This window comes from Lepeophtheirus salmonis, chromosome 13 (genome assembly GCF_016086655.4).
Source record: "Lepeophtheirus salmonis chromosome 13, UVic_Lsal_1.4, whole genome shotgun sequence".
NCBI classification, from domain to species: Eukaryota; Metazoa; Arthropoda; class Copepoda; order Siphonostomatoida; family Caligidae; genus Lepeophtheirus; species Lepeophtheirus salmonis.
The window spans coordinates 16,532,454-16,547,776 of record NC_052143.2 but is presented as its reverse complement, the minus strand read 5'-3'; the positions used below and the strand labels follow the sequence as shown (position 1 = coordinate 16,547,776).

Below are 15,323 nucleotides of genomic sequence, written 5' to 3'. Positions count from 1 at the left end.
AGAATTCATTATTTTTTTTATTCATCAAGCGATTTAATTAAATTTCATCCAGATTTATTTGGAATTGATGCATTTTAATGAGCCCCCAAAATGGTGTTTTCCTCAATTATGAAGCAATTCATGATTTCTGTTTCACTCTGTGAAATTGTTCAAAAAAGGGATTAAAGCTATGTTTTAGCTATTTTAGATGTTGGTCACCTCGTATTTAAGTAAAAGAAAAAAGGTGTTTTGCTGTTGATGATAAGAAGGCGTTCGGCCGGCTGGATAGACCACCCTCTTTAGTACTACTACTACAGCTAGGAGAAGTAATCCATGCACTGCACACGCGCACTCTCCTTTATGAATGTATTGTGAACGTACATGCTCCTAGTTCTCACTCCTCGTAATATTATCATTTTATATATTTATTTGAGCAGTATATGCACATCAGTTGTCGTTAATTCTAGTTTCATAAAAGGTGGGGACTCTCTTCGACATCTTCCGACCAGAGCTATTTGCACAAGTTTCTCTTTTTAAACTACATCCATCTCTTTAGATCCCATAGTATTGTGTGTGTGAGTGACTATTCATTTATATATATTAGTATGTATTTTTGGCACATCGGGATTGAGCTGAGAAAGGTGGACGTTGAATAGGATATACATTGTTATTATTGCTCCATAGGTAAAGACGGGATCTTGCTCTTCTTCACTTGCCTCCTTCTCTTATTTTCTCTTTGATTCCTTCAGCTATTTTTTGTTTGTTTTTATTTTTATGCTTTGTGTGTTGCGTTTAAGGGCCTATGCTACATTAGATGCTTCCTTCCTTCCTCTTTTTGTACAACATGGAGAGGGGAGTGGTGAGTGGTGGACACAAAACACTGCTCACAAGTCTCTCCTCTTCTCTTTGAGTCTCCGTTTTCTAGTGAGATTAAAACAACTCTCCTTATTAGCTCAGATGTGTCTCTTTTGGGGGCTCAAACTTGATACTTCGAAATCATCAAATGAACACATTTACAATTAATCTTGTTAAAACGCTTTAAGAATAAAAAAAGACTTAACTCATGCATTGAATACTACTCAATGCCAATTATCAACACTGATATTTGAATATAATTAATGTAACATTTAATGAAAAACTCTTTAATAGAGATAGATTTGTGCAATTTTAGTTTTATTTCATTGATTAAGAGCGAGTAAAGTAAGATATTGTAAGAAATGTTATTTTTCTTTCCATTATAATAGCTAATTTTTATCTACAACACGAAAATAAGATAGTAATGTAATAATATATTTTAGGGTCAGATATATAATAAAACTAGGGAATAGAGGGAAACAATTTTGATAGACGTTAAGGTCTATTTGTCTATTTGTTGGTTCATTCTGACATCCAATAATTCACCATTTTCCTTAATATTAATGACAAAAGGGTTTTCATTGTTATAAAATTGGTTGTTTAGACCCCTAAAATGAAAGATATCTCAATCGTGAATTCATTTAAAAACGCGCTATGGAGTCTTCTTTCTTTTTGAGGGATAGCATTCACTCTTTTTTGCATTTTTGGTTAAATAAGTCTTTAAGTTTATATGTGTGGTGTAGCAGAGACAAGTCATCCCCCATTTCAAAGAATTGTATATATAGCAACTACATTAAAACACCCCAATCTATGAAGCTTACATTTTCAAAATATTTTAGTTTATTATTTAATAATAAAGTGACCCATATGTAACTCAAATATGTGTATATACGTACTTCTAATGTATTAATATATGCTATCTTTGCCAGATAGTCATGGAATTTTGATGAATATAGTAGATTATTATTATGGATACAGCTTAATAATTGGAGCTTAATTCTATCCCACATGTTGTGGTGTGAGTGCCAAATCATCGTCACTCAAATATTTACTTTACAGAATTAAGTTGGGAAACTCCATTCTTTCATTATGAATAATGGCATTTTCATGTTTCGACAATAAAATGAATGGGATAAATTCATTTTAACAGTTGGAATTTTTCTGTTTTTAAATATTAGACTTCTAGGTTGACATATAAGCAATACCACTAATATTTGTTATTTTTGAGTTATGGCACTTTGGTACTCATCCCTAGATGTTGAATTGGATGCTTTTTATTGAAATTCAAATGAAACATTTAATTTCTAAAGTTTGAGATGTAAATATATAATAGTCCCTCTTGTTAAGGTTGAAAAAATATAATCAAAAACGTACTTTATAATATGTGGAACCTATTAATAAGTAATTTTCATTGTATTAATGGTGGCTATAGGTAATTTGAATAGAGGAAATAATGTATATGAGTAATAACATTATTTCAATTGTTCCTATGAAATCTAATCTACTCCCAAGTTTTATATCCTAGTACATACCTTTAATAGATGTATGCTTATTCTGAAAGGATACATTTTCAATTTACAAAGGCAGTCTCATTAAAAGAAATATTTGGTTAGTTCTTCACAAATTAGTTATATATTTCTTATTTTTTTAAAGAAGGAAATGTATTTATTTCATTTATTCATTCTGTGATGTAAGGAGATTTGTAAATACGTTTGAATGAAAGTTTATTTGCGGATATATTTTGCTTTGTCAAATTCTTGGCAGATTTGACAATTATCTCTTGAAGTATCCATATATATATATATTACATTATTCTGCAAAGTTTTTAATCGATTATATTTTTGAATACATAAAAAAAGTCTACAGACAGTAATTAAGGAGATAGAGTTGAGTCTTTTACTAATTTTTCTTTAAGACAAGTCCAGACTTGCTATTCATCCTCAGACGGATGAAAAACCAATGTATGTTCATTCAAATGTACCTGTAAAACACATGTAATTATTACAAGCCCCAAACGATTCATCTTATATAGCTCCCTTTATTGCTCCGTTCAACACATACTATAATAAAAACGTCATTATGAAATGATTTAGTCTCACATTCATCTTTTAATTATGTTATTTTATAATAACACTTTTTCATAACTTATTATTAGAATAAAACTGTAATTTATGATTCCTTTTATATAATATATATATCATTCAAGGTATTCTCATTATATAAATCTTGGCTTAATAGGCTTCTGTTTTTGACACTAAAATTAAAAATGTAATAAATCTTGCAATTTTTCTGTGTTCATATTTATACTTATTGACTACATTTTTCGATCTTATATAACTTAATCCTTAATTAGGAGCTAATTTTGCGAGAGGGTATTTGCTTTTATAAATAGAAACATCCGATTTCATCTTGGCTACAATTCAGAAGTAATTCTCTAACTGTTCTTTTTGACTACGAAAGAGCAAAAATAATTTTTCTCAAATGATTACCGAATGAAGAATCTGTTAGTTATTGATAACATAATTGTATTCCTTACGAACAAATCAAAGTCTATAATTATTCAAATATACTAATAAGGCCCAATGATTCAACATTTATAGAATAATTTATATTCCTTTTAACGTTTATAATAATAGTAGTAGTATTCTCCATATTGCCCATCTTGACTTTGAGTGTTCATAATTAAATAATGGCCTTACCTTTTTTTTATCTCCATGAATATTTATTTGAGTAACTTTAAAAAAAAAATATATATATATACGAGTATATAGATTAATACTAACTACGATGGCTGCTGTACTTTGAAGTTAATTATGTTATCACTTTAAAAAGACGTTAAAATGTATTTGAGTGCCTTTAATGAATATATACTGCTTGATAAAACTAGATGATTAGTAACCGTTATTAGGAATCATGATTATTTGTTTTCTTTACTTAGTTGTCTAGTAGGTACTTCTTCATCATCAAAATACTGATGATTTAATTATTATAATCCAAGGTGATACTATACATATATAATTATTCTATCCTTAAAGACCTGATTGTTGTATTTATGTGTGTTTCTTTTTTAACTTTTATTTATTCGATAATGCAAGAATTAATCTTGAGTTGATGGTTGGTTTTGTTTTTAATGGTTCATTCAATAACTTGTACTCGCTTGGCCTCTGATGGATAAAAAAATTGAACATATATCTTATGCCACTTATGATTTGGAAATAGTATAAGTTACTTGCTATAGTCACACTTAAGTTTAAATAACAGACCATATTGATCCATTTTGTAACGGATCGATAGACAATTAATTTCTAAGAACTATGCAAACCTTGGCGATTCCTCTTTTCAAAATAAAGTGGTTCTATGTAGTGTTGTGTCGGTCCTCATTTATTCGATCTAGCTCAGTCCAGTCTTAAGACCATCGTTATTTCGTACTGTGAGTATCAGAACTGACATTAAAAAAAATTTGAATGAGGTCATCAAGGACCTAAGTATTTAGGACTGTTGTCTAGGACGGAACCGGACATACACTGAACTGGACGAAACTACGGTCTTCCGTCTTAAATATGGACCGACAACACAATTCCATGAACAAAAACGTTTGCTACGATAAATCTGTAATTTTTGCAATATAATAATAATAAAAAAAATCAAAATCATTTGGTTTATGTATGTATACTTCGTGGCATTTTTCCTTCGATAATGAAGGGATCTTTTAATTTTGAAAAAAAGATATTGAGTTTAGAAGAAAGTAAATAAATAAAAAATAATTTATTATAATTAAATTGTCTTTTGATCCGTTCCAAATATATGTGCAAATTCATCTTATAACTTGAACTCTATAGACTTTTCAAAGATACTTTTTGTCGCTCTTTGTCACGTCCCCTTAGCATCTTTTGAACTCTTTAACTTTCACATTTTCTTGGAAGGATTTTTTCACTTTTTTTGTTGATGTAGAATATTTTATGACTCATTCAATGGTATTCAAGACTGAAATTCTTCCTTTTCACTCATTTAATGTGTGTATGTAGGTATTTTGCAATACTCAAAGGTAGGTTATATTTTTTTGCGAGTAAGTGTGATTCACTCATCTTCATACATCTTTAGTATTTTACTTATACTTATATAAGGTGCGTCAAACGGGTTTAATGGTTTCAGTCCTTTAACACACTTTTGTGTAACCATTGTGTAAGTCTATAGAACATGCATTAGATTGGTTCTTGAATATTATATGCATGTATTGCTTTTTTTTGCAATGTCATTCAAAATAACTCCTGGGTTCAAGGACGTCAAGGTGGAGAGAAGGATGAGTACATCAATTTGTAACGGTTAACTCTTGTATGGAATATCATATACTATTAGCTAACAGATATTAATCATTATCATCTTCGTGTAAAGAGTTTGCCTATTTCATGATTCATAGAAATAGATTTAGCAACCCTACTTTTTTATATACCTTTGTCTAGTTATTGCAGGCTTATTTTTCCATCATTATTAAGCCAATTATGATCCTCATTCACGTTAATAACAATGGATGTCATTCTTATTTTTCAGTATAACATTTCAAGATGAGTAAAATGATTCCAGTTGCTGGTCCAAAATACGATCCGCTAGCGGAACTGGATATTGATGAGCTAGTCGATCGATTAAGTCCTGGAGAAATTCAAAGACTCTTGGATGAGTGTGACCCAGATGATCCAAACATTCCACCTTCCATGCGAACAAACTATAAATGCGAAAAGAATTCTACTGGTCCTTTGGATAGAAAGAAGCTATTAGATTATATCAATGAGCAAGCTCTGAATACACCTGATGTTGTAGATCCAGTTCCTTATGTTCCCGGTTGTGTTAGAGGCAAAAAATGGATGGCTCCTCCTAAACCTGTGCCTGCTCGTTCATCCAATGAAGAAACAATTGAATTAGATATCGACTTTGGAGATGAATATGAAATGGCTCTTAATACTGCCACTACTGATGAAATAGTTGATCTTGCTGGCATCTTAGGTTTACATTCCATGATGAACCAAGATCAGTTTCATTCTGCACAGTCTGATAAATGGGCGGATAAACCGGACCCATCAATTGGTTGGAATGGAATAACTAAGGCAACTCCTTTGAAGCAATATCCAGCGGAGAAACCCAATACAACGAATCCTTCAGAGGTCATTTCTCGTCTGAAAGAGTCTGACGCTGAAATGAAGAGTGCTAATTTGAATAATGTGGTTGTATCAGAGAGTCAATTTTTGGAAATGTTTGACGCTCTTAGACATAATGATTCTCTTACTGAATTGAGTTTGTCCAATACCACTCTTGGAGATTTCGCAACAGCTAATTTGGCTTGTAGTTTGAAGCAAAACAAGACTCTCGAGAAACTCAACATTGAATCAAACAATATCTCACCACCTACTCTCATCAAAATTTTTGAGGTGAGTAAAATCTTTTTAATTTCCTTTGAATTTTCTCAATATACTAACTTATGCTTATATTATGCAGGCTATGAATGAAAGTCAAACATTAACAGAGATAAAAGCTAGTAATCAACAAGCTCAGTTTCTCGGAAATAAGGTGGAAATGGCCATTACTAAACACATTGAGGGTAATAAAACACTCATGAGAGTTGGACTGCATTTTGAATTTGGAGATTGCAGGTAAAGACAAAAGGGACTTTCCATTATGTTGTGTCACTGACGTTTTTTTTTTTTTTGTATGTGTCAGAAATCGTGTTGCCGTACAGTTACAAAAGAACTTGGACAGAATCCGTTTGAAGCGAGTCGCCAATAAAGTAAAGGCACAACAAGAGCAGAAGAAACCTACGCCTGGCAGTAAAACTGGAGGTTATCTAGGCGCACTCCCAGGTCAGTTAACTACGATTCCACGACAGAAGTCTACTTCCCCTGATGGTGATGACGATGAATATGAATACTACGATGATGAGGATGAAGAACAAACCAGATAAATCAATATTTATCAGTCATAATCATCATGAGAAGGGTTAAACCAAAGATTTATTTAGTTGGAATAAATTTAAAAAAAAAAAAGAAGAAGATCCCTTCGACTATATAAACAAACAACGTGTTGTCTTCACCTTAATTCTCATAAGTAATCCATTATTATCACTTCATGTTACGAAAACATGTTCATAGTCCTCTGTCTCTCTTACCAGCTGTTTTATATGCTTTTTATTTTGCTGGGGTTATAATTATTTAGGCTTTTTCACTCTTTGAATTCACTGAATCATTGCCCGCATTAAAAAAAATATTTGTTTCTTTGCTTTTTACGAAAAAAAAATAACAAAAAAAAAAAAAAAAAAAAAGAGATTAAAAACACATACATGGGTTTATTTTAATTCTGAAATATTCTATATTACATCTATTGAATCCCAGATCTAATATACTCTTATATTTTGGTTTACTTATAATCAATATTTACAGAAACATACATAACTACTACACCACAATCGGAAAGAGAGTCTCAAGTCAATGCTATTATCGTGTTTTTATTTTCTTTTGTTTGAATTTATTTATTCATTTAAACAAAAATTAATTATACCTATTTATTCTGCCGGATTTATATTTTTTATAATTTTTGTGCTTGTTAAGATTTTATCTCTCTCTATACATAAATATCTTCATACATACTCATTGTCATTTGCTAACAACGAATTAATAATTAATCTGTGAGGGAATTAACAACCATTCTATTCTATTCTGGTGAGGGAAGCCTTCATCTTAGATTTTCTCAATCAATTTGAATCAATGCATTAGTACTACTATTATTAAATAACAGTTGGTGAAGTCCTAAAGTCCCTTTGGCCACACTGTGTGTGTATTCATATCGTATATATTTTTTTCCAACCTTCATAAGGTTCTTTAGAAAGAACAAGCGAAACTGTATCTTCTTCCCTTGCCGCCTTTTGTGTAGTATTTATGATAGATGCCATTTATTGTTTTTTTATATTTTATGTTATGCATTAATTCACTATTATTATCATTTGAAATACATAGGTAAATATTTAATTATTATAATATATGTACGCATTACATGGCCTTGAGTTTCATTATAATCTTTTTTTACGTTCGACTAAGCTCATTATAATTTTGTTATATATATTCATTCATGACTGTTTTATTCATATTAATCAGTCATCATTTTTAAATTCGTTTTGCGTTCTATATTATTAAGCTTGTTCTTGATATGTCAATCAAAGCATGAAACCTCATGTGGTTCATAAGAATTGAAATCAAGCAACGGAGACTATTTCCAGTGCATAGTTTTTTTATTACGTTTATATATTGTGACAAAATTCAACCCAAAAATTAGATGGATAATTTTAAATGAAGGATTTGCTGTACTTGTGTTTAGGATAATGCAATAATTGAATATTTGCTGGTTTATTCATGGGGCAATTTTTGTATTTTGTAATACAAGTATTCTTTGGCTCATTTTAAAGTCAAATGACCATAGTTATATGGTTAATTGATGTATATAACCATGTAATTTTAATAGATCAAAATAAAAAGATTCCATCAATTAATATTTTGTAATTATAATAACCAATGATAAGGTACCCTAAAATTTAGCTATAGTATAAAACCTCTATTCTTATATTGGTCCCGATATAGCCTTTCAAATAAAATTTATTCTTTAATTGTGAAGATTAATATTGTCTATCTTAATTGGGGGCATCTACAAAGGGTTAATATAAATATTTTTTGATAGCAATTGACGATAGCTAGTAGAAGAATTCAAATGTTGTGCACACTCAATTTTGAAAAAAATCAATATAGCTTGCTTTTATAATGACTCCCCATATATTTATTTATGAGAATGACGCCACTAAGTGGTAGGGGGATATCTGGGAAATTACCACACTTCGATTTCGACTCAATTAATTTAAGCTGGCTTGACTTTTAATACAACATATCTACTACTGTTTTGAAGGTAATACATAGGCTTATGTATAGAATGCAAAATTTACCAGTGTTCAGTGGAACGCACATTCAATGAACGGTGCGTTATTTTTTTTTTTTAGTACTATAAATGGGATTTTAGTGTTCCGTTTCACTGACTCTCGAGGCTTCTACTCTTAAAATTGAACGATTAGTGATTCGATCCAATAAATTTTTTAACGTCTTTCAAGGATACCTTCAAAACTTCTTTTGAAATTTTTTATAAAATTAAAGGTTGGAAAGAATATAACTATTTTTATGTTTTGAAAAGTATATGATAAATTCATAAAATTTTATACCTATTATTTTTTCTTTTATGAAAATATATCCGTTTAAATAAGTTGAAATGTTCCCTTGATACAAATTGAATTCAAAGATTATCACATAGTTGTAGAATGATTTATTATTTACTTCATGGTTTCAAAAACCCAAAAATAAGATTATGTTTCTAACCGAAGCAGGCTGAGCACGTCTCTACTATTGCTGATATATGGACAAGTGGTCACAACTTGATTGGCTTCTATGGATGGTACATCTTACACGATTTGGCAAAGGATGAATGGCGTAACTTTAGAATTGCGTTCAAAAGCTTGAAGGGTCACCATACTTATGAAGTGATGGTCAAGTCTCTGCAAGACATTGTCAACGATTCAGGGGCTCCAGCGGAAGATAGTTAGAATGGTAACGGACAACGGCAAATTGCTTCTCAAGGCCTGTACGATCCACGGCAGGCATTCCCAGTTGTTGAAAATATCCACTTAGACTAAATTCATTATGGCTCTACGTACGATGTTTTAGGGGTTATTTAATCAATATTCTCTCTTTCTAGGCCCTTGATGGGATCCAGATGCTAGATAAATATCAACTCAGCGTATCCTTAGAGCTCTAGGCTTTCTTAGAGGAGAGTTTTCTCCTTCCCCCCATCTCTTACTTGAAGATGCATCTTAACGGAGAGAAGAAGACATAACCAAAGTACTTACCTCTATTAGATGCACTTATGGGCGAAATGGAAAAGAGGTTTAGAGACTACATTGAGTACAGGGAGAAGCTAATTGCCTCCGCTTATTATCTGCCTGAGCTCAAAATCGCCACCCTGTAGGTGGAGAAACAAGAAATTGCCAGGATGTTCCAAATGGGAGCTGTCCACCGCAGTCATAAAGGGCTAAAAAATAACGAGGGATTGCAATACACATTCACATGTCGTGCAATGTTTTATCTGAAGTTATTTAATTATTATTGTCTTTGTACATGGCACTTAATTTTCAGTATTTTTAATTTCAAAACTTGAAAGCCTGGTTGAATTATGATATGAAGGATTTATGATTGATTAAAAATCTACATCGAAGTAATTTCAAAACTTGAGAGCCCTGTTATATAGGGGAGAATGAGGATACATGTTACAAAAAATCATTTCTTTTTTTTAAACTGTCATAAGTTTCACAATTTAAAAGATAATTCAACACCCGGGCAACATGTTACATGTTACATGACTAATGTAGCAAGAAGAAAAATAATTCCAAATTATTTTTTATATAGTGCAATAATTAATAGCCATTTATTGGTGTTTTTGAAACTAACCAAAAGTAGGATACTTGATACACCAGGAGGAGACATGATACAGGGTAGGATTAGATATGTTACAATAATTTTATTCAATTTGTTAAAAACTTTTAGCGGAGTCACATCTCCTCCTTTACTAAGTACACTGATGATTTTATATATGGAAATGGAAAGTCAAGTATCAACAGGTTAATAAACAATAAGTGACATCGATCCAAGGAGTACCTGAAAGGCAAATCTCAACCAGCCATCTTGAGGAACCTGAAGAGCCTGGAGGTAAATCCCATACCTATCAAGAGAACTATTGAGAGGTACGAAGAGACTCAATTTATCAAGAACGGACCCAAATCAAGAAGGCCAAGGTCAACAGGGATGCCCAGAGTCCTCAAGGCAAGGATTGCAAAAAATACCAGGAGGAAACTCACCTAGATGGCCAAAAATTTCATCACAGGTGCAACAAAAATGAGAGACCTTTTCCGAGATAACCTTGGGATGTATCTCTTCACATTGAAGAGGAAACAGTACCTGTCAAGCAAGGTCAAGGCTAAATGACTTGAGAGAAGCAATGTCATTCTTCAGAATCTGAGGACTGGTACGCCTCCCAACGTTGTGTTCAGTAATGAGAAGATTTTCACTATGGAACAGGTTTTTAACCTCCAAAATGATCGGATTCTGGCCAAAAAAGTGAGCTGGGTGACCATGGAGTCAAAAGATTGCAAAAGCCACAGTCTGTGATAGTTTGGGCGTTTATGATTAAGACAGTCTGTCCCCTCTCCAGCCCCGACCTAAACATCATGGATTACTCCATATAGTCGATTCTTGTTAACAGAGCCTGTGTGACCGCTAAGCAAGAATTTGGAATACCTAAAGCCCAAACTGATGGCTGCCTGGGACTCCATCCCCGTGGACCTTGTGCGTGCAGAATGCAAGTCCTTTCCAGAGAGACCCCGGGCTGTGGTCAAGGCTAAGAGTGACCAATTCGAATGAAAGTTATGCCACATGTTTTTGGAACTTGTGTCAACCTATGTCTATTATTATATGCAAATTATGTAATTATTTTTATCATTAGTACTTTAATAAACGTTTAACAGAACTTTCCGTGGATCTTGTATATATATTTTAAAACTTTAGGCCTTGTATACATACTTATTATTAAGAAGAGTTTCCACATCTATCAGACGTGTATCTTTACAACACGGCGTGTTGTGTAATGAACAATGCAGATTTTTTAATAACTCTGTAAAAAATGAATATGTATACTAGTGGAAGTACTAACCATTTCGCAGAGGTAATAAGTGTCGATAAACTTTGCTTCAATAGTATATAGAGGGAATAGGATTTTTACTTGGCTGCTTGGGCTGGGACATTTAAAAAGGGAGACTTACCACTGAAATTGACTTCATTCAGTGCCTCTACGATAGTGTACGTCAGCTGTCGAAATCTACTTATATCCAGTTATCCATTTCATCTGTCCTCCTCATTTACTCCGTGTATCTGGACATTAGGAATCCATATTTTCGCTAATTAAGTGAAAGCCATCTCAAAACTCTGCCAATGCTCATTTATTAAAATAATTTGGGCCCCTAGTCCCTCTTCTCCGGGTCTGTCTCAAGATCTACAATTTGTTAATTACTTCATTCTATTGAAGATATTCAAACCCATTCAGGACCTTCCTTGTCCTAATGAAGCATTCAAGAGGATCACTCTCACATAGTGGACTGAAGCGAAGAACGAAAAATACTATTTGATTTTACTCCAACCCATTAGGAAAGGGAAATGCAAGTCTTGTTCTGTGTTAACTCATTATCCGTGTCATCATCAATTCAAGTATTTAGAATTAAATCTCTTTTGAAACTTGAAGGTGATGCTTTCGATGAGAGCAGCCAACTTAAAAGGTTGTGTAAAAATTCCTAATTGTGCCTTTGATTCATGAAAATATGATTTCTTTTCTGTCTTCGCTCTATAAATCCTGATTTAGGATTTTTAACTGAAGTTACACTCCAAAACTTATTAATTATTTCAATAAATGAAGATATATTGCACCAATCAGGATTTTCCGAACTATGTTATAAATGTCCATGAATTGTCGAAAGACTGAAAAAACGTTCGACCAAATTTACTTTAACTTTTTTTATTGGTTTAGGAGCTACTACTTTATTATTTAATTGATATGCATATTTACCAACCAGTCCGAGTTCTTTTTTGTAAAGTTGAAATATATTATTTAAATTAGCATCCATAAATATTAAAAAAGTTATGTTGATAATGTTGTTGTAATTTTTTTTTCAAGATGAACTGTATCAAAAATCAGAAATATCCTAAGGATTTTTAAACAGCTGTTAAGTCCCATTGCACAGCTCCTGATAGTAAAATATTTGGTTTGAGAAATGCCCATCACACACTAAGGTAACAACATCAAATTCCAGCTTCATTTTCATTTGGATAACTGCCACTGCCAACTCTTTAATAATTTTGGAGTTGATAGTAATAACAGAGACCATTGCATTGTTCTTGTAAGAGTCAGAATCAGCTTCTGCTCCATAAAATTTTCCACCAACAAACTCGATGCGTCTAGAAGAGTATACTTGATCAAAAATTATTGCTACACTTCGATGTTCTGAAGGAAGATACACTAAACACGACTTCAGATATTTGCATGTAGTAGAGAATATCCCAGTATTTAAATTCCTTCGGTGTGCCGAAGTCGATTATGAAATATATAGGAGTATATCATATAAAAAAATATCATTGAGTTTCTCTTTATATCAATAAAAAATATCGAAGCTCGTATTTCCTTTTTTACTATATAAGTTGTTTGTCCAGTTACTATTCAGGTCTGTGGTACTAAGTCAAAATTACAATAATCAAGTTACTCATTTGATCTGTTTTCATGATCCTACGCAAATCAAAGTTAAAAGGAAAAATATTGCACTTCTTTAATGATCACTCTTTCTTTATTTCGTGTTTCGTTATTTCTGTGAATGAAAAGGGGTTTGTTAGTCCATTTGCAGTCCAATTATGGTTCGAAGTCTTGCTTGGGAGCACTTTGATATCGACTATGTGGACAAATGTTTAGCGAAATGTAAGATCTGCCGGAGAAAAGTTTCACGCGAGGGAAAAAATCGATCCAATTTCTCCACTATCCCATTAAGGGATCATCTCCAGTCGAAACATAAAATTGAATTCTTGGCTATGATTCAACGAGAAAAAGGTAGGTATGATGATAATTATCAACGACATTTTTTTAGGTTTTTGACGGACTTGGTATTTTGTAACTTTCTTTGTATTGTCATTTTCTTACAGATTCGTCCATCCAGCTTAATTTCTTTGCTCAACTAGTGCAATGGGATCTTCTAAATCCATCTCCATAAAGGAGGCTTTTGCAAAAGCAAATCCTTACCACACATCATACCCAAAACAAATTAACTTTGTCCGGCTCACTGCTGAAATGATTTGCACGTCCAAATTGCCTTATAACTTCGTCGACAAAGAAGGACTTCAAAGACTCATCCATTCTATGGATAGCAAAGCTGATTCAAAGCACACAGTAACAGATAAAGAAGACATTCCGAAAAATAAGAAGATGAAACTTTGGGACACACTTTCTGATTCGGAAAAGGAAGATAATCAGATTCTGCATCCCATCGTATCTGAAGCAAGGGTTGATGAACCACTTGCCCTGTATTGGGAAGCACCACTATACTGCAAGGATTTGTGTTCCCTTTCATACTGTCAGGAAGTAGCAAAGTTCCCCCTGAAGTTTTTGAAGTTGCTAAAATAGTTGTCCTTCTGATTCAGTTGACTCAGAAAGGTTATTTTCCACTGCAAGTCACGTAATAAACGTTAGGTGTACTCGTCTTAGCCCAGAAAATGCGGAAGACCAAATTTTTCTTTATAAAAATCTCCCATTCTTCAACTACAACTATTAAGGACTATTAACATGGAACTTTTTATTATTATTTTTGTTATGGGACTTTATATATATATATATATGTATTTCTGTAATGCTTACTATTAAAATTTATTTAAATATATTACCCACTTATTCAAAAACTAAAAAATGTTTTATCAATTGTTAGCAAAATATATAATTAAATTCACTTAACATCATTAATCATTATGTTTGGTCATTTATTGCAGGCTGTATTTATATTATGTCACCTTCGGCTTCGACCGAAGGTAAGTCTGAACTTTGACTTTTGGCCCGACTTCGGTTGACCCTCCTTCGATCTATCTCTAGGAAAGAGTTAGCTTATTAAATTGGTGGCTGTTTCGGCAAAATTATCTCTATTAGGCATACAAAAATTAACAGCTGTACCTTTATACTTTCTTTCTCTATGATATATTGTTTCTCCCCTTTTCTTTTTTAACATAACGCACTGACTTTTAGCTACATACGCTTGTTTCATTATTTTAATTTCTAAGATGACGGAGTTATAAGATATTAAGGACACACTCAAAAATGAGTTATCCACAGGCATATAAACATAAAGAGATACTTTTCTAAATTAATGTAGATTCTTCAAACCTCAACAGTTCAACATTTTTTTAACTATAAAGTTCTGTAATTTGAAGTGTTTCTTTTTTGTAGAAGAGAAAATGCCAAAGAGAATTAATTAATTGTAAACACGTTAGTAACTATCATGCTTACCAAATTCAATTATTTATTATTTGCATGTTTAATTATAAGTAAAAAAAGTAGTAAAAAGTCATAAATAGTCATATAAAAAAGTACGTTAATATTAACAACTTGAGTTCCTAAAATTTACACTGATTGCAAGTCCCTATTGATATTACAAATGTCAAAGTAAAAATGATATCATTAAAGACCTTCAAGTTGTGAATTACAGCTGGAGTAAATTAGAGAAATACGTAAAATAATACATAGTAGAGCAAGAACATCTAATAGGAGGACAATGGAGTTCTTAATTTGTTCTTTTTCTTTCAACAAACTCAGGCCTAAAGTATATAAGGTTAAGTCAAAAG

At 32.2% G+C, this 15,323-nt stretch overlaps 1 protein-coding gene across 5 annotated transcripts; it reads left to right on the top strand.

Moving 5' to 3' along the window:
- Positions 1-222: 222 nt before the first annotated feature.
- On the top strand, positions 223-7,855 carry tmod (tropomodulin). Of its 5 annotated transcripts, none has more exons than XM_040722893.2 (4): positions 223-554; positions 5,383-6,254; positions 6,322-6,476; positions 6,544-7,855. In XM_040722893.2, the coding sequence occupies exons 2-4, from the start codon at positions 5,397-5,399 to the stop codon at positions 6,782-6,784; spliced, it is 1,254 nt and encodes a 417-aa protein (XP_040578827.1). In that variant the 5' UTR covers positions 223-554; positions 5,383-5,396; the 3' UTR covers positions 6,785-7,855. The 5 variants fall into 5 exon arrangements, with proteins under 5 accessions (XP_040578827.1, XP_040578829.1, XP_040578828.1 ...); XM_040722895.2 differs by having other exon boundaries at positions 320-382; XM_040722894.2 differs by having other exon boundaries at positions 328-663.
- The last annotated feature ends 7,468 nt before the right edge of the window (positions 7,856-15,323 follow it).